Source organism: Mytilus trossulus, chromosome 11 (assembly GCF_036588685.1).
Source record: "Mytilus trossulus isolate FHL-02 chromosome 11, PNRI_Mtr1.1.1.hap1, whole genome shotgun sequence".
Taxonomy (NCBI): domain Eukaryota; kingdom Metazoa; phylum Mollusca; class Bivalvia; order Mytilida; family Mytilidae; genus Mytilus; species Mytilus trossulus.
Genome location: NC_086383.1, coordinates 49405622 through 49430989, shown reverse-complemented (window position 1 = coordinate 49430989; position 25368 = coordinate 49405622). Strand labels below are relative to the sequence as shown.

General features: G+C 31.6%; 1 protein-coding gene across 1 annotated transcript; it reads right to left on the bottom strand.

Moving 5' to 3' along the window:
* Positions 1-24992, bottom strand: LOC134690117 (adhesive plaque matrix protein 2-like). Its single transcript, XM_063550089.1, has 16 exons — positions 24666-24992; positions 17653-17740; positions 16157-16267; positions 15448-15555; positions 13921-14028; positions 10351-10458; positions 9305-9412; positions 7964-8179; positions 7130-7237; positions 6386-6493; positions 3454-3561; positions 2085-2192; positions 1708-1815; positions 1379-1486; positions 746-859; positions 1-174 (listed from the first exon to the last, which is right to left on the bottom strand). Exons 1-16 carry the CDS (start codon positions 24990-24992, stop codon positions 170-172), a joined length of 1941 nt encoding a protein of 646 aa, XP_063406159.1. The 3' UTR covers positions 1-169.
* Positions 24993-25368: the final 376 nt, after the last annotated feature.

Below are 25368 nucleotides of genomic sequence, written 5' to 3'. Positions count from 1 at the left end.
TGAAATGTGTGCTTTTATTCACGCATGAACCAACAGAAGGTTTACACACAAGTTGTAAAATGTCACTGAATGCACTGCGTGGCATACTCATTCATGATCGCATACTGCCAACAATGATTTATCGTCTTAGATGGTCTTCTTCTATGGAATAACACAATTGTAGTCTTTACTAAGCTGTAATATAAATACGCAATGTAGTTTTTGCAAGACTTTCAGTTTTGTGTATTAAAATTTTATATTTTTTCCCAGTTTTTCTTTATTATTTCTTCTATGCATGAAATGATTTAGACCAAGCAATTTTTTAACTTTATTTTATTCGAGCGTCACTAACGTGTTTCTCATTTCTCTTTTCTATCATTTTTAGCGGATAAGATTATTATATCTTCGCAATTATTACCCAACAATCAAAAATCACATGTGCATTTATATATTTATATATGTATATGACAGTAAATAGTGCATGTTAAATAAGTCAAACTGCAAAGTTGAACTACGAAAAAAATAAACTATGCCATTTTTTCAAAACATACCATTAAGGTTGATGTATATCACCTGATCAACTTAAAATTGTTATAGCTTTATTCAAAAGCAAATCAATTAAAAAAAAACTTTGTTAAAAACTAAAAAACTTTGTTAAAAAATAAAAAATATATTGTTTTAAAATGACGGGACCATAAAATAATGACGTTTTTAAAATCATTGAATATGATTTTTTTTTATACAAATGTTATTTTGGTTAAATTACCTTCGCAGTTAGTCCCAGAAAAACCATTTGCACACGTACAATAATAAGTAGAACCGGAACCAGTTACTGTACATGTTCCATTATTCATACACGGATTTCCGCTGCAAGGTGTAACTATATAAGACAGCAATAGAAGAATTAATAGTTTTAAAAACATGTAAGACAATGGAAAGAAAATAAGCATCATCATTATTTAGATAATTTTTCAAATTTTTTGGTTGACAAGCTTTCACAATAAGTCATATAAACACGTTCTGGATAACACATATTCTCTGGTATTTAGAAAAAAACCAGTTACTGTACATGCTTCATATTTTGGACCCATCTCTTTATTGAATAGGGTAAGTTTAAACAATACTTAGTATTCATATAAATCATCATAATAAAATGGAGAATGGAAATGGGGAATGTATCATCAATAAACCAATATAATACACCTTCATAAATATCTAGAAATCACAAACAAGCAATAATGCTTTTACAAATCTTGCCCTCAGTACACAAAACAATACACTTATTGACCTTAACATCAATATGAATATTGGCATGCTTTGCAACAAATACATGAAGATGCAAAAGGTGAAAAATGAATATAAACATATTTTTTTTCTTATTATTGTAGATTTTATTTACCTTCACAGTTAGCTCCAGAAAATCCATTTATGCATGTACAATAAAAGCTGGAACCGGAAACAGAACATGTTCCATCATTTAAACACGGATCCCCACTGCAAGGCGTGACTATAAAAAAGAAAGAATACATTAAGAAGTTGTATTTCCATAACAGTTTTAAAAAGGGTAAACATTTGAAGATCCTTCCGTAAATACTCTGAGATTAAATGCATCATGTGATTTTATATTCATGTAAACAATTTTAATTGATGATTAAATATTTACTAAATCTAAACTTAAAACAAAAGATTTATATTTTTTACATTCAAATACGTCATCACCAGAATTACCTTCGCAATTAATCCCAGAAAATCCATTTACGCATGCGCATTGATAGCTGGAACCGGAAATAGTACATGTTCCTGCATTCACACATGGATCACCAGTACAAGGTGTAACTGCAACAAAGAAATAAGAAAACAAGACATATAAACACAGTATAATAACTCATGTTCCGTTCTCATCCATCAAACTAAGAAAATGTAGAAAGACATTGATTAAATCTTGACCTATTTCCTTACATTGCAAGAAGAAAATGCGGAACAAAATTGAAGAATTAAATCTAGTACTTTTGTATTAGAGAAGTGTGTTTTTCGGGTTTTGTTTAAAACTTTTAACATGAATGTTTCTACACTATTTTTTTTTATGTATTAAGCAATTTGTCTACCTTCACAGTTAGTTCCAGAAAACCCGTTTGCGCATGTGCATTGGTAATTTGAACCGGAAACACTACATGTACCACCATTTGAACACGGATCCACACTGCAAGGTGTTACTATACAGAAACGAGAAGAAGATACATGCATTTATAAAAAAATTATATTGAATTTAAATTTATAAAATACACATTTAAGAGAAACAAATTTTGTTAATGAAAAGTGAGAAATTGACCTTTAAAATTATATTTCGTGTTTTTAAAAATCCTTTGGTACAAATGTGTCATTGTAAATGTTTGTTTAACATTTTCCAAGTTAATAGTTTCACGGTTAGTTCCCTGGAATCCCGAGGAACGTATCTAAATGCAACTTTAACCAGTTCATGTTCATTCATTCCGACATGTACATCGCTGCAAGGTGTTGATTTAAGAAAATAATAAGTGAAGTAGATTAAAATGAGGGTTCTTTATGTATTATTACGCAATCATCTTCGTCATAAACATTATAAAACAAATACATGTTTTTGTACGTTGAATGAGGAGGAATGAATAGAGCGAAATTGAATAAAACATCGTGTGAGTTTGTTTTTTGATATTTTTTGTTTATTTTCTTTAATTTGTATTAAAACTTTTTCTTTAATTTGTATTAAAACTAAACATCTACCACAATTGCTGTTTGGATTTCCAAATTTTTTTATACAGGAATTAATACACGGATCCCCACTACACGGTGTTACTATAAAATAGAGGAATCAAAATAAAATTTATATAAACGGAGCATAAATCCTGTTCCATTCACATTCGTTTATACAGTGTGTTGTTTCATTGATATATTTTCACAATGCAAGACATTACTATAAAGAAAGCATAACAGTAGTCACATATTGGTATATTTATACGTTGTACTATAAAATAAACAATAAATCATTTGAATGGGGAATACAATTCACATTATCTCTTTTGAACTGATCTTAGTCCATATTTTTTTTTGGTATTTAACTTGAAAAGTAATATAACAAAATACCGAACTTCGAGGAAAGTTCCAAACAGGACACCCAAAATCAAATGGCAAAATGAAAAGCTCAAAAAGAACAATAGTTATCAAAAGTACCAGGATTATAATTTAGTACACCAGACGCGCGTTTCGTCTACACAAGACTCATCAGTGACGCTCAAATCGAAAAATTGATAAAGCCAAACGAGTACAAAGTTGGAGAGCATTGAGGATCAAAAATTCCAAAAAGTTGTGCCAAATACGGCTATGGTAATCTATGCCTGGATTAACAAACGATGGATAACAACTGGCACATTCCTGACTTGATATACTAATTTTCATTTGTAGAAAACTTTCAGCACAATAATACTATGATATTTGAAATACCTTCGCAATTGGTTCCAGAATATCCATTAGAACATGTGCATTGATAGCTGGAACCGGATATAGTACATGTTCCTGCATTAAAACACGGATCCCCACTGCATGGTGTAACTGTTAAGAAATAAATAAAAAGTAAAGATGTATAGATTTTATTACTACTCCTTTGATTTATTCATCGGTATTCAGTGTGTAACTTTATAGAAACAAAGATCGCGATCAGAAAGAGATTTTTCGGCTCCTCTAGCCTTTTCTCTATATAGTACATTCTTGTTTTGTTGGGTGTTATAACGAATACAATTTGCGTTATAATATGGGCAAAAGGAAAACACTGTAAAAAGGGTACAATTTGAAACAATCAGTCTAATAAATACATTCAAAAGTAAAACCTCATGAATACAAACTGACGTCCACAAAACACTTGACAGGAAACTTAAACTGTCGGACATAATTGCTTTGTGTTTATTGATGCTACTTTATAGCTTAACTTGGAATGCTGGTTTTCTGTTTTCTGCACATTTAGTTTCTTGTTGGGATGTAATTTATAGTATCGATTTATCTTGCTATTTGCGGAATAATTTAATTTTGGATGTAACGCGTCTTCTGATTGGCTGACGTTATTTTGTTATGAGCCCATAAACATAATTTAGTCATGTGACCGTGACGTCATTAACGTTTTTCCATGGCTTTCTACGGTTTAAAATGGAATTTAGAATTAAATTATAAGAAATTACTGTAATATTTTTTCTGTCTATTCGAAATAACATAAAAAATAATACAGTCATTCCTTAAAGATCTTAATGCTGCCTGTAGATGATCACATCATTGGTTATCTTAGACTCTTAGTGTCATTTACAATAACCCACATCTTTTTTAAATTTGTCAAGGGAAATAACCTTTAAAAGAATGAAATCCAATTCATTCCTGTTCTACAGATGGCATCTTTCGTGTTACCAGTAACAAATAAATTTTCTGGCATATCATATCAACTGGTTGATAGATATAGGAAGATGTGGTGTGAGTGCCAATGAGACAACTCTCCATCCAAATAACAATTTAAAAATTAAACCATTATAGGTTAAAGTACGGCCTTCAACACGGAACAACAAGCTATAAAGGGCCCCAAAATTACTAGTGTAAAACCATTCAAACGGGAAAACCAACGGTCTAATCTATATAAACAAAACGAGAAACGAGAAACACGTATATATTACATAAACAAACGACAACTACTGTACATCAGATTCCTGACTTAGGACAGGTGCAAACATTTGCAGCGGGATTAAACGTTTTAATGGGCCCAAACCTTCTCCCTTTTTCTGAAACAATAGCATAACATCACAACATATAAAAACATACGATAAAATATCAATTGGCAGACTTAACTCAATCAGAAAACGTATGATTACACAATGAACGAATAAATTTGATCTGCGATATCTGAATACAAATGCACAGTTAATTAAATATTAGAGACAAACATTCATGACCAAAAGGCTAACAAACAAATTCAAACACACTGAGAAATATATAACCAATCAATGTTCACTTTAGAAAAAAACCCGTTTTTTTATAATCTTGAAGTTTATACAAATGTTGTAAGAATAAGTGAAAAATTGAAGATATTACAAATAATCAAAGCTGGTATACAGCCAAGATCCATATAAATAAAAAATGACAAAAAAGCATTATAAACAGTATCAACAGGTTACTTACAGCTAGTTAAAAGCCAAAACCAATTAATAGTAAAAAATCATGCATCAGAGACTAAAATCGACTAAAACACATCACAGGGATTTAGTATTTTAACGTCATTAATAGTCAAAGAAGACATGACTTGTGCAATGCCAAAAATAAATGTATCGACAGGTAGTAGTATGGTGAAGAGCGACTTCTATAGAAATAAAAGTTAACGTGGCTGTGTCCCCTATACATCTCGCCTCAAAAGATAATGAAATTTAGTTATGTTTTAATTTGCTAATGACAAAATCAATATTAGTGCCAATGTGAACTATATTCAGAGATCTAATTACAATATTGGTACGATAACCCTTACTTATAAGTTTGTTTAAAGGTTCGATGAGTTTACAAGGATCACATAGTGATTTCCTCGCTTTAAGTACAATATTACCATAAAATTTAGGATGAGAAATACCATTTTTAATAAGCTTTCTACAGGTATAGCCAAATTTACTAATCAAATCTTTGTATCTATGAAAGAATTTAGTAAAAGTTTTAAGTAATTTATGGTATCGAAATCCCTGACACAACAATTTACCAGTGATGCATTGATTACATTTGTACGTTCGTTAAAATCTATGACATCAGAACACACACGGGCAAACCGAACGAGTTGCGATATATAAACACCGTATGATGGAGCCAAAGGCACATCGCCGTCTAAAAAAGGAAAATTAACAAAAGGAAATGAAAAATCGTCTCTTTTGTCGTAAATTTTAGTGTGAAGTTTCCCGTTTGAAATTGAAATCTCTAAATCTAGAAAAGGACAACTGCTGCTGTTTATGTTAGATTTAGTTAAAGTAAGTTCGTTTGGGTAAATTTCTGAGCGTCACATAAAAGTCTTTGGTAGATATATAAGAAAAGATAAAATTTAAATTTGTCTAAATTAAAATTATAGGACTGTAACCAAAACATCAAATACTGGCTATGCATAAACATACAATCATAATTATGTCTGTCCACAATAATATAATTTTATTATATTTATACTCTCTGCTAATTAGGTGGTACCACAAAGTTATTTATAACTCAATAAAGTATTTCTTGAATTGTACATATCGCTTATGAATTGGTAGACGAAACGTGCATCTTGTGGTCAAAATTTAAACATGTTATAAATGATAGGTGAACTCATCAACGGATACTTTCAAGTATGAACTGTATTTAATGCATTAATAAAGCTATTCAAAGAAATTACCTTCACAATCTGTTCCAGAAAACCCGTTTGAGCATACGCATTTGTATCCAGTTGCAGTAATAGAACAACTACCACCATTTAAGCATGGATCATTACTGCATGGGGGATCTGGAAATCAAAATACTATAATAAGACTATTCTAAAATCGTTCATTAATACCACTCAAACTTGGAGCATTTTTTTTCGATTCTTCAATAACATTCATTTGTAAGTTAGTAACGTCATACGTGGTCATTAGTTTTTGTATATCTTTAGATTACACCTGCTTTTTATTGATAAATGAGTTTACTTAATAAAAAAATATTTCAAAATCAATAAAGGACATAAATCGTAATAATAAAAGGTGTCAAATCGGTCAAAGTTATACTTCAATCAGTTTTTGGTGTATGCCATTATGTTTAAATGTAAAGAGGATTCGGCCAATCGGTAATTTGGGTTCAAAAATACTCTCCTTTGACATGTATTTATTTTAAAAACATAATCCTCAAACAGGAACGTGTCCTATAAAATCTCAGCCGGCCTAATGATATTTAGACCTTTATACTTTATCAAATTATAATCATGTCTCTGATCAAACGAACGACTGCAACAGCATACCATTAACATAAAATCGTAATCGTCATTTTTAAAATTATCCAAATTAAACGAATTTTTTTAAATGAAATATTATGTTTTAATTTTAACCATGCAGAATCAAGCACAATTAAGCATTTTGCAAAATAATACATATTTAAAGATACAAACCTGCGCAGTTCACTCCCAAATAACCATTCACACATGAGCATTGGTAGCTTGAACCGGATATTGAACAAACACCACTGTTAAAACATGGATTGACAGTGCATGGCGTTACTGCAAAAACAATCAGTTAAAATATCAAGACAGAGATAGATGGTTTCTATGTACCTGTTTGTTTCTTGAACATGATTCATATCGAATTGTAACACGAGTTAAAATTAGAGGCAGTCAGACACATCCTACTATTATTCATGATTGTCAGCAAGTTGAATCTCTTGTGCAAATAAAATAGAATACTGGCAGTATGATTAAGTTAATAAAGAGAGAAAGAGAAGAAACAAAAAAAATAGATTAATGGAATTATATAATTTAACTAAAAATTGGAAATCATCATATTAAAATCGAAATATTCAACGGAGTATAAATCATTTTAATGCGATTCATTTGTAATAATAATTTTTTTTCAGGGACGCTCGAATCCAAAAAAGTTAAAAAGGCAAAATAAAGTACGAAGTTGAAGAGCATTGAGGACCAAATTCCTAAAAGTTTTGCCAAACACAGCTAAGGTAATCTATGCCTGAGGTAGACTTATTGAAGTTAAAATATTATTCTAAATATGTGGCATTAGAATGGAGATAACTGTATTGCATTTTAAGCTTGGAACTCGTAAAACTTCATTTTACTGTTGCAAATATCCGTTCACATAGCACTTCTATACGTCGCTAAGTAACCTCAATTTGCGACAGTAAACTCTACATTTTACGAAGGCCAAGCTTAATATACAATACAGTAATAAATCACGTGATTTAAAGAAATAAGTGAATACCAATGTTCACATACCTTCACAGTTTGCGCCAGAATACCCATCTGCGCATGAGCAAGTGTAAGCAGCACCGTTTATATTGCACGAACCACCATGTAAACAAGGGCTGCCACTACAAGGAGTAACTTCACAATTTGTTCCTGATATTCCAAAGGGGCACGCACACAAATAGTCAGCTCCATTAATGGTACAAGTTCCCGAATTTAGGCATGGAGGACCGGTACATGGAGTCACTGTTATAATAATATGAAAAATGCAAACAATAATACGTGAATGGATGACATTTTCTTATTCTAAGTTGAAAACATTTGAATATCGAAATTAAAAAAAAACCAACATATATGTAGCATTAACAATTCGAAAGAAACAATCAATAGGCCTTTTTTTATATTACCGATAGTGTTTGAGTTGGTCGGGTTGTTAATGTTGTTGTCTCTTTGACAAACTCCCCGTTTCCATTATTAATTTTATTTTGACTCCACAGTATATATTGTTTCGATATAATCAGTGTTAAGAGATTCTGGTACTCGGTCAAGTAAGCAACAAAATAAATCAAAATCAAGTTAAAAATCGGGGCAATTTCGGAATCAAATTAAATCTTTTCTGGTGATTTTTTCGAGCATGTACAACACGAAACAGTTTTTACGTTTATTTTAATTTGACGTTTTGCATATCATCAAGTAGTCCAACTAATTAAGACGTCTTAGAAGGCTATTTTAAATTTTTGCTTTGACGCCAAAGGCGTCAAAAAAATGTTTTATAATAACCTTTCAAGATGTCATAATTATTTGGACTAATCATCAAGTTAATGTATAAGTAATTTAATAAAATTCTCATTTAGCCGCAAATAACAACAGCGTGAATGGAATATTGTTAATATGCATACCAAACTTAAAGAATATTGTATGCAACAGTTCCATAAAGTGTTAAATAAACTCTACGCTAAAGACGAAATGCATGGCGAGTCAAAAATTACAAGGCCATGTTCTTTCCCGAAATAGCTACTCTCAATATAGATAAAATCTATTTAAAATTGCTAAGATAGCTAAGATAAAAAGTTTGTTAACGGTTGACTTCTCAGTCTTACTGACAGCATTGACATTCTACTTGGAAACTATTTTTATAAACAAGAAAATATTCAACGAAACATGTCTATTTAGGTTTGATTTCTCCCTTACAACATACGGGTATCTGACTCAATATTGCCTTCAGAGTTAAAAAGATAAAGAACAGGGAACCCGTTCAGAAACATGGAGAGGCTTGTATTCTCCCTTGCAACATACGGGATTCTGAGTTCCCCTTAATATCGTCAGAGCAAAACAGATAAAGGAGTGATCCAGGTAAGGGGCATAACTTACCTTGACAGTGTTTACCAGAGTAACCATCTATACAGGAACAGATATACGAGACTCCAGACAGTGAACATGTACCGTTATGTGTACATGGATTTACGTCACATGGTGTCACTAAAAAAAAAAGAACAAACACAGGTGTATACAAACATGGTCTTCGTTTGTAGCTATTATGCCTTTTTTCTATTTTGTTAAAATATTTGGCCGTTGTTTTCTTTTTTTTTTAAATTATAAATTTTACATAGTAAAGGCTCTGTGTGCAACCTTTCAGACAAACATCAATAAAAAACGTAAACGAATTTGCATTTTATAAGTTTTTATGTGTGTCATCATAAAAATGTAAAATATTTGGTTAGTTTTAAATTCTCTTTTGGAAATAACAGTGTGTACAAAAGGCTCTGTTTGATATCCCTTTTAGACCAAAAACCAAAACAGATCGAAAATCCTTAAGTTTTTATGTGTTTCATTATTTTAAGAGTTGAATGCTTCTTTTTGTAACTTCATTGGGGTGTAAAAGCGTTGCCCGAAATACATTTTGTATCATTCTTAAAATGTGCACACGGTCAACGCCCTTACAACCCTATGAAGTTACCCAAAAAAAAAGCATTCAATACTTATAATAACATTTTTTAGCTAGGATCATCAAAACACGAATTTTATATTTTTTTTTTATTTAATTCACCTTAAGTGCACTTTATTGTCGGACCTCTTGTTATCATGAATGAAAGGTTTTATTGAGTAATGCAATTGCTTTGGGAATAACACGTGATTTACAGTAAGCCAATCATAATAACGTATGATAGTGAAACATTCATCTAATGTAATTATAATAATGTAAAAAGTGCGGTTAAATTAAAATTCGCTATTGGACATAATAGTGATTTGTGATACTAAATATCATAAAAATATCATGAAACCTTCAAGAAACAGCAGGAAAGAAGAACCAATAAAATATGACAATGCAGTCATATCATTACCTTTATTTTCATTTATAGAACGTTTTTGTGAACGTTTTTAAAAATATTACATAGAATGCATATGAATATGAGTACCTTCACAAACCGATCCTGAAAATCCATTATGGCATCCACAATTATATCCATAACCATCAATATTGCAGGTTCCACTGTATAAACATGGCTGAGAAGTGCATGGTGTAACTAGAAAATAATCATTTAATTGTGTTATACATATAGAACTTTTCAAGCAATATACGTTAACTGTTATTCATTGTGTCATTATAGAATACCCAACATTCGGTTTATAACGGTCGACTTACTTTATATATGATATATTAGTAAGATATAAGAGAAGAATTATTTCTTTTCAGGCACAATTGTATATTAATGATGTTTATCGGTGGAGACTTTATTTATTGTTGTGTGTCTGTCTTCTGAGTTATTGAATCGTTGGATAGCTGATTAATGAATGTCTTCACCTCATCGCATTTTATTCACATGTTTACTTTATCATCACATAACGAATATAGTCCCTAGTGTGAACAGTGTATAGCTAGGTTTTTAATTTGATACACTTTCCTAATTTATTTCTTGATATTATATGCATGTAATATTAAGTAAGGGGATGAAATGTTAAAAAAATTTGTAGGTCCCTCTCGGATTAATGTTTTGTATTAGTCTTGTATTATTATTCTTAACTTAAGTTTCTTGTGTATAATTTGGAGTTTAGTATGGCGTTCATTATCACTGAACTATATAGTATATATATTTATTTAGGGGCCAGCTGAAGGACACCTCCGGGTGCGGGAATTTCTCGCTGCATTGAAGACCCGTTGGTGACCTTCTGCTGTTGTCTGTTATATGGTCGGATTGTTGACTCTTTGACACATTCTCCAATTCCATTCTCAATTGTATTTGTTAATGTTAGTATCTGTATTGTGTTTAATTAAGAAAATTGGCCCTATATATTTAAGATCTTGAATCTTTATTTCACAGCAATAACTCCTCAGATCGTATTAATGAAACTAGAACACACCCGCGAAATCGCAGAATTCAGAGCGTAGTTTAAAGTATGTAAAGTGTTGTTGGAAGAATTTTGTAAAATATTGAATGACTGGAGAAATTCAGCAAAAGTATCATAAGTCATAGGTAATTGGGGACAGGAAAATGCTTTTTTTTTTATCCTCCTTTATTTCCATTATTCCAATTTTTTGGTTTTCTATCAATTTCGATATGAACATACATTTAGTATGTTATAAACATTCAAGTAAGGAGCCTGTAATTTAGTGTTTGTTGTTTGTTTATGTGTTACATATTTGTTTTTCGTTCATTTTTTGTACATAAATAAGGCCGCTAGTTTTCTGGTTTGAATTGTTTTACATTGTCAGTTCGGGGCCTTTTAAAGCTGATTATGCGGTATGGGCTTTGCTCGTTGTTGAAGGTCGTACGGTAACCTATAGTTGTTGATATATGTGTCATATTTGTCTCTTGTAGAGAGTTGTCTCAACGTGGCAATCATACCACATCTTCTTTTTTTTTTGTAATCAATGAATTTTGTAAAAAATTTAATGACTGGAGAATTTCAGAAAAGGTATCAAAAGTTCACATGAATATTTTTAGCGCTTATCTGTATATTATGAACATTCATTACTATATAAATATAGTGTATTTACTTTTAATTCTAAGTTTACTAATCGATCCATAGTGGTCATTGATATAGTATACAGACCCTCTCTATTTAATAAACTCTGTGACTGCCGTGGATAGTAAACTTGAAAATGATAGCAGATAGAATGAAAATACACTTTATTCTTTGTATATGTATGTTCAAGCTTCAAAGTATACAGAAAAACGTAAACCGGTAGTCTAATCTTACTTAAAATTTTGTCCAATGACGGGACAATATCCGGATGCCTTTTTTCTCGTTTTTCTCCAAAAATAACTCAATCTGAATAATCATATGAATGGATGACAAATGGCACTATGCACTGTACCTATAGGACACAGAGGCGTGTTGATTAATTTATTGTGGAAAGAAGAGAAGCGACACCCAAAATGAGGTCTTCTCGTTTAATACTAATCGATCCATAGTGGTCATTGATATAGTATACAGACCCTCTCTATTTAATAAACTCTGTGACTGCCGTGGATAGTAAACTTGAAAATGATAGCAGATAGAATTCTGAAAATACACTATATTCTTTGTATATGTATGTTCAAAGTATACAGAAAAACGCAGACCGGAAGTATAATCTGACTTAAAATTTTGTCCAATGACGGGACAATATCCGGATGCCTTTTTTCTCGTTTTTCTCCAAAAATAACTCAATCTGAATAATCATATGAATGGATGACAAATGGCACTATGCACTGTACCTATAGGACACAGAGGCGTGTTGATTAATTTATTGTGGAAAGAAGAGAAGCGACACCCAAAATGAGGTCTTCTCGTTTATACTTAAAATTTTGTCCAATGACGGGACAATATCCGGATGCCTTTTTTCTCGTTTTTCTCCAAAAATAACTCAATCTGAATAATCATATGAATGGATGACAAATGGCACTATACACTGTACCTATAAGACACAGAGGCGTGTTGATTAATTTATTGTGGAAAGAAGAGAAGCGACACCCAAAATGAGGTCTTCTCGTTTAATAGTATAGATGCTTTATCTCCTCCCATGTTTTAATTGTTCTATGACAAGCTATTGCAGGGTATATGATAGTGCACTAGCATAATATAAGTTTATAAATTTATTTTAAGTGGGTTGAAGTTGAGGACAAACAAAAATAAATCATATTACCATGACTTTTACTGTGAATAAAGTGGAAAATGCAATATGGATAAATGATATATATATATATCGTCTAAACATCAACCCAACAATGTTAGGTCTGTAAATTTGCTTTCGCAAGTTTTTTGTTCTTCTCTCGCCGGGATTCGAACCCATGCTACTGAGATATCGTGACACCAAATCGCCTGCACTGTATCCGGTGCGCTAGACCACACGTCCACCTTGGCTTCACAATAATAAAGCTTTCGGTAGCCGGGTGTTACCTTTCCTTGTCAGTTTTAATCTAGCGACGTAATACTGTACATGATATATAAGGCATGGAGATGTTATTGTTACAGATCAGCTCAATTATCTATAGTAAAGGATCCTACAAATTAATGCAAGATACAGTCACAGAAAATAATTATATTTATAAGTACGTCTGAGTCAGTGACATCTCTACAACAGATTTATCCATCCGGTCACCAGCAATGATGGTGATACATGGCTGTGTACATATATATTGATAATTCCTTAACGTTCTCGCTGTGTTTAATGCAACATTGAGAATATCTTACCAACATATATTTACACAAAGGCAGTGGTTTATTTTACATTAATTTTTGTAATTTTCGTTTTTTAATTGACTGGCGGCAATCGCGGTATTTTTATGCATCTAACGATAGAATGACCTTGCTATTACTCAAGTAGAAAAAGTTACCAAAAATTAGCTCCTGAAAGCAGATATTTAGACGAACAAATGGCATATAACAAAACGTGTTAAATTTATTTATATCTAGTTCAATCCGTATTTTTTGTTTGGGAACTGTTCAGACATGGAAATAGAATGCTTGGATCAGTAGACTATCTTTCTGACATGATGAATTACCTTCACAATTAGTTCCATTAATTCCTGCAGGACACGTACAATTATATGTTGCTCCGTCTATTGTACAAGTACCACCGTTTAAACACGGCACAGATGTACAAGGTGTCCCTGGAATTACAATTGTATAAATAAGTCAATGTAAGAACTTGAAAAAAGCTCGTACCAATAATATTCCTTGAATTATATAGAAGGTATGATAAATATGATATTACAACTGCGCTTTAACATTTGTAATCTGGGATGAATATATCTACCTAAAGGTATTCGTTTACATTATACAATATGCAAATCAACGAAACTAAATACCAGCTTACACTTCGTGGTAACCAAATATACGAAACTAAACAGCTAAATACCAGCTTAGAGTCGGTGATAAGCAAATCTATGTAACTAAATACCAGAATACAGTCTATGATAAGTAATCCAACGAAAACCAATGCCAGATTTCAGTCTGTAATAAGCAAATCTCCTAAACTAAAAACCAGCTTGATACTAAAATATATCGAAACAACAAAACTAAATACCAGCGTACAGTCTTTGAAAAACAAATCCAAAGAAAATGAATACCAGCTTAATCAAATGTAATTAACTAAAATGCAGCTTGAGAATGATATATCGAAACAACGAAACTAAATACCAGATTACAGTCTTCGATAAGAAAATCTGCGAAACTGAATACCAGATTATAGTCTTCGATAAGCAAATCTACGAAACTAAATACCAAATTATAGTCTTCGATAAGCAAATCTATGAAACTAAATACCAGCTTGATAATTATATATCGAAACAACGAAACTAAATACCAGCTTATAGTCTTCGATAAGCAAATCTACGAAAGTAAATACCGGCTTATAGTCTGTAATAAGCAAATCTTTAAAAACTAAAAACCAGCTTGATAATGTAATATCTAAACAACGAAACAAAATACCAGCTAATAGTCTTCGATAAGCAAATATACGAAACTAAATACCAGCGTATAGTCTTCGATAAGCAAATATACGAAACTATAAACCAGTTTATAGTCTTCGATAAGCAAATCTACGAAACTAAATACCAGCTTATAGTCTGTAATAAGCTAATCTATTAAAACTAAAAACCAGCTTGATAATGTAATATCGAAACTACGAAACTAAATACCAGCTTATAGTCTTCGATAAGCAAATATATGAAACTACATACCAGCTTACTATAGTCTGCGATAAGCAAATCTACTACACTAAATACCAGCTTGATAATACATTATCGAAATTACGAAACTAAAAACCAGCTTAATTATGTGATATCGAATCTACGAATTTGAAACTAAAAACCTGCTAACTTAACAAACATATGAAAACAATTACCGGCTTACATTCTGTGATTTACAGAACAACGAATATGAATGCAAAACTATTCGATTTCTGGTTGTCTTGTATTTTGTGTTTTACTGTTACTGTTATTTGTTATACTGTGTATAACAATCGTTTTAAGATATATAAGTTAATAGCCACCATCGCTAACCATTAATGTTCGAGTAATCACACTTACCACCACATCTCAGACCATAGTATCCCGAATGACAGGTGCACGTGTACGAAGATCCAGCTAGTACACATGTAGCATCGTTGAAACATGGCGCACTGGTGCAGGGTGTAACTACAAAAAAGCTCTTACGTGTAAATAAGATGCATAATAAAATTGAGAATTGAAATGGGGAATATGTCAAAGAGATAACAACCCGAACAAAGAGCAGATACCAACCGAAGGCAACCAATGGGTCTTCAACGGGTCATAAGAATACATAAAGTTAGTTAAATCAACAAAAAGTGTCTTTTTGAGAGCGCAATTGAGAATAATTAATTTGTAGAGGAATTGATTTGTGATATAAAGTTGTTCGGAGTTGCTTTATAACACACAAAAAGAAATTTGATTCTATATGCTCTCATTTACTTAAAAAAAAATAGTAACTGTAAATTAAACAACAACAAATATTAATATTGTATTGTAAATTATTGTTATTCGGAGCGGACTTCATAAGTATGGCGTTCTTGTGTCCAAAACCATTTTACTTTGAGTAGATAAAATAGTTTGAAACTAAAACAAATATTCCGTATGTGTCAAAGAGAAGAACTTTTTTTTTCTGTGATACTGTGAATTTAAATAAAGGATGCTAGATTTTTCGACGGTGGTCCTGGTGTGAGATATATTCAAGGAAGATTATGAACAAACAGATATGAGGCTGTCAGTATTCTATTACCTTCACAATAATCCCCAGAGTATCCGCTAGGACATATACATCGGAATCCATCACCGACAGCATTACGACAAGTACCGCCATATAAACATGGATGAGGTTGACATCGGTCATCTATCGGGGAACAAAGGTATTATATGAATAAAGTGTAAGAATGTTAGATACTTTGATTCAAAAATAACTAGCTTATTATAAATTGACAGTTTATAAATAACAGAACTAAAATACCATTAAAAATGTGCCGGAGCTATTAAATCAAGATTTCAAAAATGGTGAAGTTAAGATCACCCCTTCGTAAATTTTACGAACGCCATCACGAGTTGGTTGACCGTTATGGAATAACAGTTTCACTGGTGATATCGAATGTGTTCCTTATGTCGTAACTACAATCCCCTTCCCTTTTAACGAATATCACCTTCCGAATAAGACTATTTACTGGGTTTGTAATTACACGAGCAACACGACTTAGTACCCTTCCGGATCACATGAGGTCACCCCAAGTTTTGTGTGGGTTCGTGTTCATGAGTAACACCACTTTGCCACATGTGGAGCAAGATCTACTTAGTTCCCTTCCGGAGCACCCAAGATCACCCTAAGTTTTTTGTGGGTTCGTGTTGCTTAGTCTTTAGTTTTTAAAGCTGTATCTTGTGTACTATTATTTTTCTGTTTGTCGTGAATTTTTTTAGCCATAGCGTTGTCAGATTATTTTCAATCTATGAGTTTGACTGTCCCTCTGGTATTTAAATTCGCCCCTCTTTTACAAGATTTTAAGCCATTGCATATTTGACAGGAAATGATACTCTCTAGATTTCCGTACTTTTCACAATGGCAAGAATATGAAAAACTAACATAGATTTTATAAGATTTTCCTCAAATATGGATTTTAAAACTATATGTTAAAAATTATGAAAAAAGAAGGGTTAGCGGGCTGAATGTTTAATGGCACTTCATAGAACAAAATGAAGGATTTCGAATATCTGACAAAAAGTCTAAAGCAACTGTCCTTTCGACAGGTTAAGCACAACGTTTTGGAACTTTTGGTTTTTAATGCTTTAAACATCGTTATTAAAAAAATCTGTTTGATTCGGCCGTTAATTTGTCTCTTGTAACGGAAACGAGAGTTTGGTGTTGTAAATTATAAGCCTGGTATATTTGTTGACGATTTATTTTGCAAAATTTACTGTTTGGTAGATTCATTAATATATTTACTGTATGGAAAAAGGTGGATTGAGAATTTCACGAATAAATAGAATAACGATGCTTGCTATGTTCATTTGTTTAACATCATTGTTCCATTGATTTAGATAAAAACAAAAAAAGTTATAGTACTTGTAAAATAAGTTGTCGTCATCAAATTTGACAAGTTTTTTTTTATATGTCCAGTTATTGACAAGCAGACGATCGATCGAAACATGCGACATGGTTACAAGTAGGACAACATTCGATTAAAAAACCCCAGTTCAATTTAACCATTGGAGCAAGTGTAAAAAGCAACTTACCTACAGGGATACAGACATGATAACCATATTTGGCAATAACACATTCCTCTCTATTAGAACATGGATTCGGCCAGCATTGATTAGGTTTCTGAAACATGAAATTTAATCGTTTAATAATTACATTAGATGTATGTTTCATTATAATACGTTATTCTGATTGGCTAACTAGCAATCTCGTGCTATTCCTTAATCAATTGTATTACACAATGCAACTTTTCATTCATTATGACACGAGGTCCCACAATGAAGTGCACAGGTAAATGAAATAAAAACTTGATAAAAGGCGTGTTTTCATGATCCTATAGGTAAAAATGTAATTATAAGTATTGAATGCTTTTTTTTGTAACTTTAAAGGTTGTAAAAGCGTTGACCGTGCGCACATTTTTAGTATGAAGCGCTTCCGCGCTTCATACAAAATGTACAGTGGAGATCACTTCTAACCTCTCATTAGAACTGTCAGGAGAACTGTCATAGAACTGTTCTAACCTGTCCTAGAACAGTTCTACCTAGAACAGTTCTACCCTAGAACTGTTCTAAGTAGAACTGTCAGAATCAGTTCTAGGTAGAACTGACTAAATCAGTTCTAGGTAGAACTGTCAGGATCAGTTCTAGGGTAGAACTGTCTAAATCAGTTCTAGGTAGAACTGTCCAATCAGTTATAACCGTAGAACTGTCAGCAGAACTGACTTAATCAGTCAGGACTGTAGAACAGTTCTAAATGACGTCACTGAAGTAAGGGCACTTTAGAATTTAGAAGAAATAAATTACTTCCAAATACTTTGCTATATAATAGGAGATTTTCTATATTTTTTACTGATCAAACGTTACATGTACAAATATCGAAGTGAATAGGAGGTTATCCAACTCATCGGAGAAATATTTTTATAAGATTGCATAGGAAACATCATTGTTTACGTTCCTTCGTTCCCCGTTTTTAACAGTCTCTATATAAATATAACTCTGCATTTAATTCATGGAATTTTAATCGTAATTTATCTTGTTTGCCTTGGATTTACATTCATTTAAGATTCTGTTTTGACAAATGTTCATACGAAAATTGTACAGTGGATGAATAATGAGATATGAAAAAAAGTGTTGTATTATAACGTAAAAAAACTAAGGGCTATGTTTTTTTATGGAAAAAAAGTTTGTTTCCAGTTTTTGGAGAAAAAAATTATTTGTTTTTGACCCTGAGAAAAAAAATTGTTTGTTTCACCCTTAGCTGCCACTATATGTAATGCTAAAATTGAAAGAATTTTTTTTTTTCATCTTGTTGCCAATAAATAGATTGTTTTTCGCCACAGGCGAAAAAAAAAGTTTGCTTAGAAAAAAAAAACCATAGCCCCCATAGAAAATCAAATGGTTGCTGCCTTAGTGACGGTTCATTATTATGGATACAGAGAGGAAATAACGGCGTTCTAAATTTTAGATATGGTATAAATACACCTTATCGCTATTTGTTTGCCATTACTGGATATCACACAGGTTTCCGTAAAAATTTGACATCATAAAGCAAAATATCTGACGCCACAATGAAATTTAAGTGATTGTTGTACATGTATGCTTCAAAAGTTCAAGAGGCCGGGTCAGCCAGGATTAACAATATAGGTGTATTGTGTTCCAAAGTTGGTGTCATTTTTATCATACAATCCGTCCTGACATAGAAATATTATTGGTTTACAATGAGGCCATATATATATTTGCATGATAAGTGTTAGTCCAAATAATTATGACGTCTTGAAAGGCTATTATATTTTTTTCTTTGACGCCTAAGCCGCCAAAGAAAAAAAATATAATAGCCTTTCAAGACGTCATAAACTCATAATTATTTGGACTAGATAAGTGTAAATAAGTTCAGTTTTGGTTGATGTGGCCAAATAATTTTGTAAAAACGACTGTCTGATACATGTATATCGAAACTACTGAAATTTGTTTACAATTCAATATTTTAAATAAAAAGAGGACTTGCAGAAAATTGCTGGTACTCTAAATTGAAGTGAAAAATTTTGTTTAGCCAATGTGTTACAATATTGCTGTCATTTGAATTATACAATCCATCGTGATATGTAACTATATGTATAAGTGGTTTACTATGCGGCTATATTTATGTTACAGTAAATAGGTGAAATTAGGAATTACATGTAATTACTAAAATTCAGGAATTACAGGTAATCCCCGATGCACTTAGTTAATACAAGTAATTCCTGAAACGTCCCAGTTATTACCAGTAATTACTAATATTAAAATGATTTTTTACACCTATTTACTGACTGCTAAAACAATGTTGTATTATGGTCAGGTGATCAAAAGTTATGGTTATACTAACTAAAAGATCAGTTAGTACAGTACAGTAATTCTTAAATGGTTGATTTCTATAAAAAAAATATCTTGAATAAATATGGACTTTCAAATATTTGGTTAAATCCGAGTAACTTTAGTTTTAATCCAAAATGGTTCAAGTTGAGCATTATACAGATAATGTTGACCAATTTCAGCAGACATGGAAATAAGAAATGGAAAATTCTCCTAAAGAATTATGTTTTAATTTTTTAAAGAAAACTTTGAATTTTAAGAATATTTAGACTTACTACCTGATACAGATAAGATAACGTTATGTAGGTTAAGAACTGGAGTGAACTGTTATGTGCATAAGCTTCGAGATATAAAAAAAATAAAAATATTCTTTTTGTTGTTAAATCATTAATAAAAATGATATAGTGAAATTACAATTCACTATTAGCAGCCAATCTGGTTATATTTTGTTAAAATAGCTGAGAAACAAGGTTGATGAGTTGTGCACTTGCGAGTGAATATTTGGAGATCTTTGAATACGTATTCATGTGACCTTCAATTCAACCTCTAGCTGGAGATGGGTTATCGATGTATTAAGCTATTAAAGTTGTAAGGGTTTTACAGAACAAATAGCCTACTTTTGCTGTTAATTGCAGGCTCAACAAAAATGAGGAAATAATATTAAAATTTCCTCTAGATACTATCTTTTGACTAGAACTGTAAGAAGCTTCTGTCAAAATTGGGTAAAAATCCAGGATGGTTTATAAAACCTTATGTTTTAAAAACTTTAACTGCATAGTGTATGAAATGTTAACCGGGAAAAAAACTCCATTTATAAGTAATACGAAAAAAAAAGGATTCTTTTTACAAACTTTACTTTTTGATATTAACTTATGATCATAAAAATTTTGCTTCTATTCATGTTTGGTAAAAATCCAGGATATTTGGAGAAAGTTATTTTAAAGTTCTAAACCACAGTGCATGATAGAGATTTTAGTTTAACCAAATTATGAAAATCAATTTGAGATAGCTATCATTGTCTTGCATGCATATATTTACAGAGTTACAAGACCTATAAAACAACCATTTTCCAGTTTTAATTTACAAACACTAAAGAGTATGCACTTTTGATGTGCCTTATATTCCTACATCCTTAAATAAGCTCCCTTAAAGTCCCTATTCCTTCACTTTCTTATTTGGTATCTTCAATTATGTTTTTAATTTTAAAACAAAACATCAAGTTAGTAAATAGCTGTAAAAATGACCAAAAAAATCAGTGATTACCAGTAATCACTGAAACAACTAGTAAATACATGTAATTACTAAATTGGCTAGTAATTACAGGTATTTACTGAAACGTTCAGTAATTACATGTAATTCCTAATTTCACCTATTTACTGTAACATATATATATATTACTGATATTAAGATTTACATTATAAAGTGTATATATGGTCAGTTTTGGTTGATGCTGTCACATATGGTCAGTTTTGGTTGATGCGGTCAAATATGGTCAGTTTTCATGGTTTTGGTTGATGTGGACGAATAATTTTGTTATATCCATGAGTCAGTCTGAGATATTAAAAATACTGAAATTAGTTTAGGATTCAAAATTTTGATTAAGAAGAGGACATGCTGGCACTATAAACTGATGCGAGCATAATTTTGTTTTCCAATGTTGCTTTCCTTTATATTGAACAATCCATCCTGATACATGTATAAAAAATATAAGCATGCGCAATATAAAATTCTTCTCGGAACAATATTCCCCAATATTCATGCAATAACCCAATAATATAGATCATCTGTATTATAATGATTATACACTCCATCCTTACATAAAAATATTACAGATTTACTATGTGACTATAAGAGTTGAATAAAAAAGAGCAAATATGGTCAGTTTTAGTTGATGTGGTCAAATATGGTCAGTTTTGGTTGATGCTTTCAAATATGGTCAGTTTTGATTGATACAGACAAAAAAAATTGTTACATGAGTTAGTCAGAGGTATGAAAACTACTGATATTTGATTCTGATGCTATATTTTGAATAAAAATAGTAAATGCTGGCACCCTCAATTAATGCGAAAAAAAATTTGTGGTCATTGATTTCCAATATTGCAGTTATTTATATACTACAGTCCCTCTCGAACTAAAATTATAACTGAATTGCTGTGCAGCTATATAGATTTACATAATAAAAAGCAAATATGGTAAGTTTTGGTTAATGCAGTCAAAAGATTTTTTTACACGACTCAGTCTGAAGTATAAAAACTACTGATATTTGTGATGATTCAAAATTTTGAATAAAACAAGAACATGTTCATTGGAGGATCAAGTGGAGGGGTCCAGGGGCAAATAATGGCAGTTTAGATTGATGCGGTCAAAAGATTTTTGTTAAAAAGGTCGTCCGAGGTATGAAAACTACTCGTAAACAGATATTATATTGGTTAATGAGGTCCGATAATTTTGTTATATGATAACGAACCATCCTGATTCCCGGAATAACAAATGTAAAACAATTCAAATAATAATGCCTCCCCCCTTCCCTCCCCCAATACTAACGGCCTAATTTATGTACAAAAAGTGAAAGAAAAACAAATTATTTATGTAAATAAAAAAGAGAATGTGGTATGATTGTCAATGAAACCACTATCCACAAAAGACCAAAATGACACAGACATTAACAACTTTAGGTCACCGTACTGCCTTCAACAATGAGCAAAGCCCATACCGCATAGTCAGCGATAAAAGGCACGATAAGACAATGTAAAGCGATTCAGATGATATAACTAACGGCCTACACATCAACAAATCACTGAATGAGGCAGCAACCATTAGATTTTCTAGGGGCGGGGGCTATGGATGTTTTTTTCTGGACAAACTTTTTTCTTCGCCTTCGGAGAAACATATTTTGGGCGACAAGTTGACAACAATTTTTTTCTTTCAATTGTAGCATTACATATAGTAGAATCTGAGGGTGAAACAAACAATTTGTGTTCTCAGGGTTGAAAAAAAAAAATCTCCGAAAACAGGAAACAAACTTTTTTTTCCAAAATAATCCATAGACCCCCAATGAAATCAAATGGTTGAGGCCTTACATGCTCCTGACTTGGAACAGGCACATACATGCAGAATATGACGGGGTTAACAGGTTCAACATGTTCTCTTGCCGATTATAAATCTGAAATAAAACCGACTCGCAAAATAGCAAAACTCTACATAATTTAAATCGTTTTTTTACCCAAGCCTTTATATAATTAAGGCAAAGAGTTCTTAAAACTTATAAATCAACTCTAGCCGTAGGATTTTAAATCAATTTTACCCGTAGAATTTATAATTTAATTTTAGCCGTAGAATTTATAAATCAATTCTGACCGTAGAATTTTTAAAAATCAATTCTAGCCGTAAAATTAGAAATCAATTCTAACCGTAGAACTGTTCTAAATATTTGGTCAGTTCTAGCTAGAACTGTCAGGATCAGTTCTAGGTAGAACTGTTCTAAATATTTGGTCAGTTCTAGCTAGAACTGTCTAAAACTGTTCTAGGGTAGAACTGTCAGGATCAGTTCTAGGTAGAACTGACCAAATCAGTTCTAGCTAGAACAGTTCTAACCTAGAACTGACTAAAAGTTGTCAGGCTGACAGTTCTACGTACTGTTCTGGAACAGTTCTCCTGACAGATTTAATGAGAGGTTAGAAGTGATCTCCACTGTACTTCGGTCAATGCTTTTACACCCCAATAAATTTACAAAAAAGAGAATTCAATTCTTAAATAAATCTAATTCATGGAGATTTTTACAGTGTTCAACAAATGTTTGACAAACATTATCATTAGCAATATACAGCGAAAAATAAGAAAAAGCTACAGACTGAAGAAATGTATTTAGATCAAATACTCAAGAAGAAATGAATTACTAAGTTCAAGGGAAACACTTATTAACTAAAACAGTCGATAACTTTTTAATTATCGCAAATGATTGAAAAAAAGTATTTTTTGATAATCGGTTATGGTTGATACATGTAACAACTACTTTTTGAAAATCATAAATGATCATTTTTAAGTGGAGATTAAACATAGCCATGTCATGACATAAAATAACTTTAACCCTTTTTGTAAAACGTCATTAACATGTAAACTCTGATGCAGAGTTGTGTCAGTCGTTTCTTTTCCTTTTGTTTATATATTTTTTTAAATCTTTTACTTTATATTCTTAAAACTAATAGTTTGTTGGCCGTCATCATAATGTATATGTTTTAAGTACTGTAGTACTTTTCCAATTACTATCGTTTGGTGAGGTAAATATGTGATTTGATTGAGATTCTCTTAGGCCAACGTCAATTTAACTAAATTTTTACAGAAAAAATATTCCGAGACAGGACATTATGTATGTAATGACAATTATTTACCAAAAACAGCTATGCATCAAACGATTTTACCATAATTATACACGTAAAAGCGCGCGACGTTTTGAGCGTGGTGAATATGCCGTATTATTCAAAATCTAATTCAGCTATAAAAAAAAACTTGTAAAGGTCGCATCAAGATGGAATAAATCATAAATATTCACGAAATAACATACAAAAAAAAAATATTCAGAGATTTGATCAAACTTAAAAATACAAAAGGTTTCAAAGAGATACATATAATTATGAAATGTATCATTTTTACAACATGTGCGTGTCTTTTCTACCCATATAGTTCATAAAAAATAGTCTTACCATAGTCCATTTTGTAATCGATGAATAATAAAAACCTGCTTGTACCGTCGACTGATCCCCTCCTGAAATGGATAACAATTCACACGTCCAGTCGGCTTTTTTGAAATTTACGGCATTGCAATCTGATTGTAATAAACAATCCCTAATACACATTTTCGGCCCGGTACCAGAGTGTGCCCTTATGACATACGAATCCATATAGATACCACCAGTGAAGGCACCACCGGTAACATTTTCATCGTTGTTGCAGTAACAGTTGCAGATTTTGAGTATTATTGATATTATGCAAAAGAAGACGATTGGCAGCATATCCTTTTGGTTGTGCATTATTAGAAGTGATGAATGACTAAAATCCAAAATAAAACTGAAGGATTCTTTATTGTTTTTAATATTTAAAAGTTAAATGCTGACGTCGTTACACGTTTTGTGACTAGATTGTCGATTTGTACTGTGTTTTTAACCTTTTGAAAATTTAATGTTGACTCGAAAAACACCCATTAAAATCTTTTGTATTACTGTCATTACAGAATATTCTGAATCAAGGGAAATCAAGAAATCAAATTGCAGAAATAATTAAACAGACAAATAATGGGTTGTTCTGACGGGGGTTTACGTATGTTTACTTTTAAGTAACAGTTTAAACAAATAGAAAAGAGCTTTGAAATAATGATTAACAATAATGTAAGCAATAATTTAATGACAG

Coding starts and splice junctions, on each gene's coding strand:
- LOC134690117 (XM_063550089.1), bottom strand. CDS start 24,992: ATGCACAACCAAAAGGATATGCTGCCAATCGTCTTCTTTTGCATAATA. Junction 14,029..15,447: donor CTATGGTCTGAGATGTGGTG/GTAAGTGTGATT, acceptor TTGTAATTCCAG/GGACACCTTGTACATCTGTG. Junction 8,180..9,304: donor CTCTGGTAAACACTGTCAAG/GTAAGTTATGCC, acceptor TTATTATAACAG/TGACTCCATGTACCGGTCCT.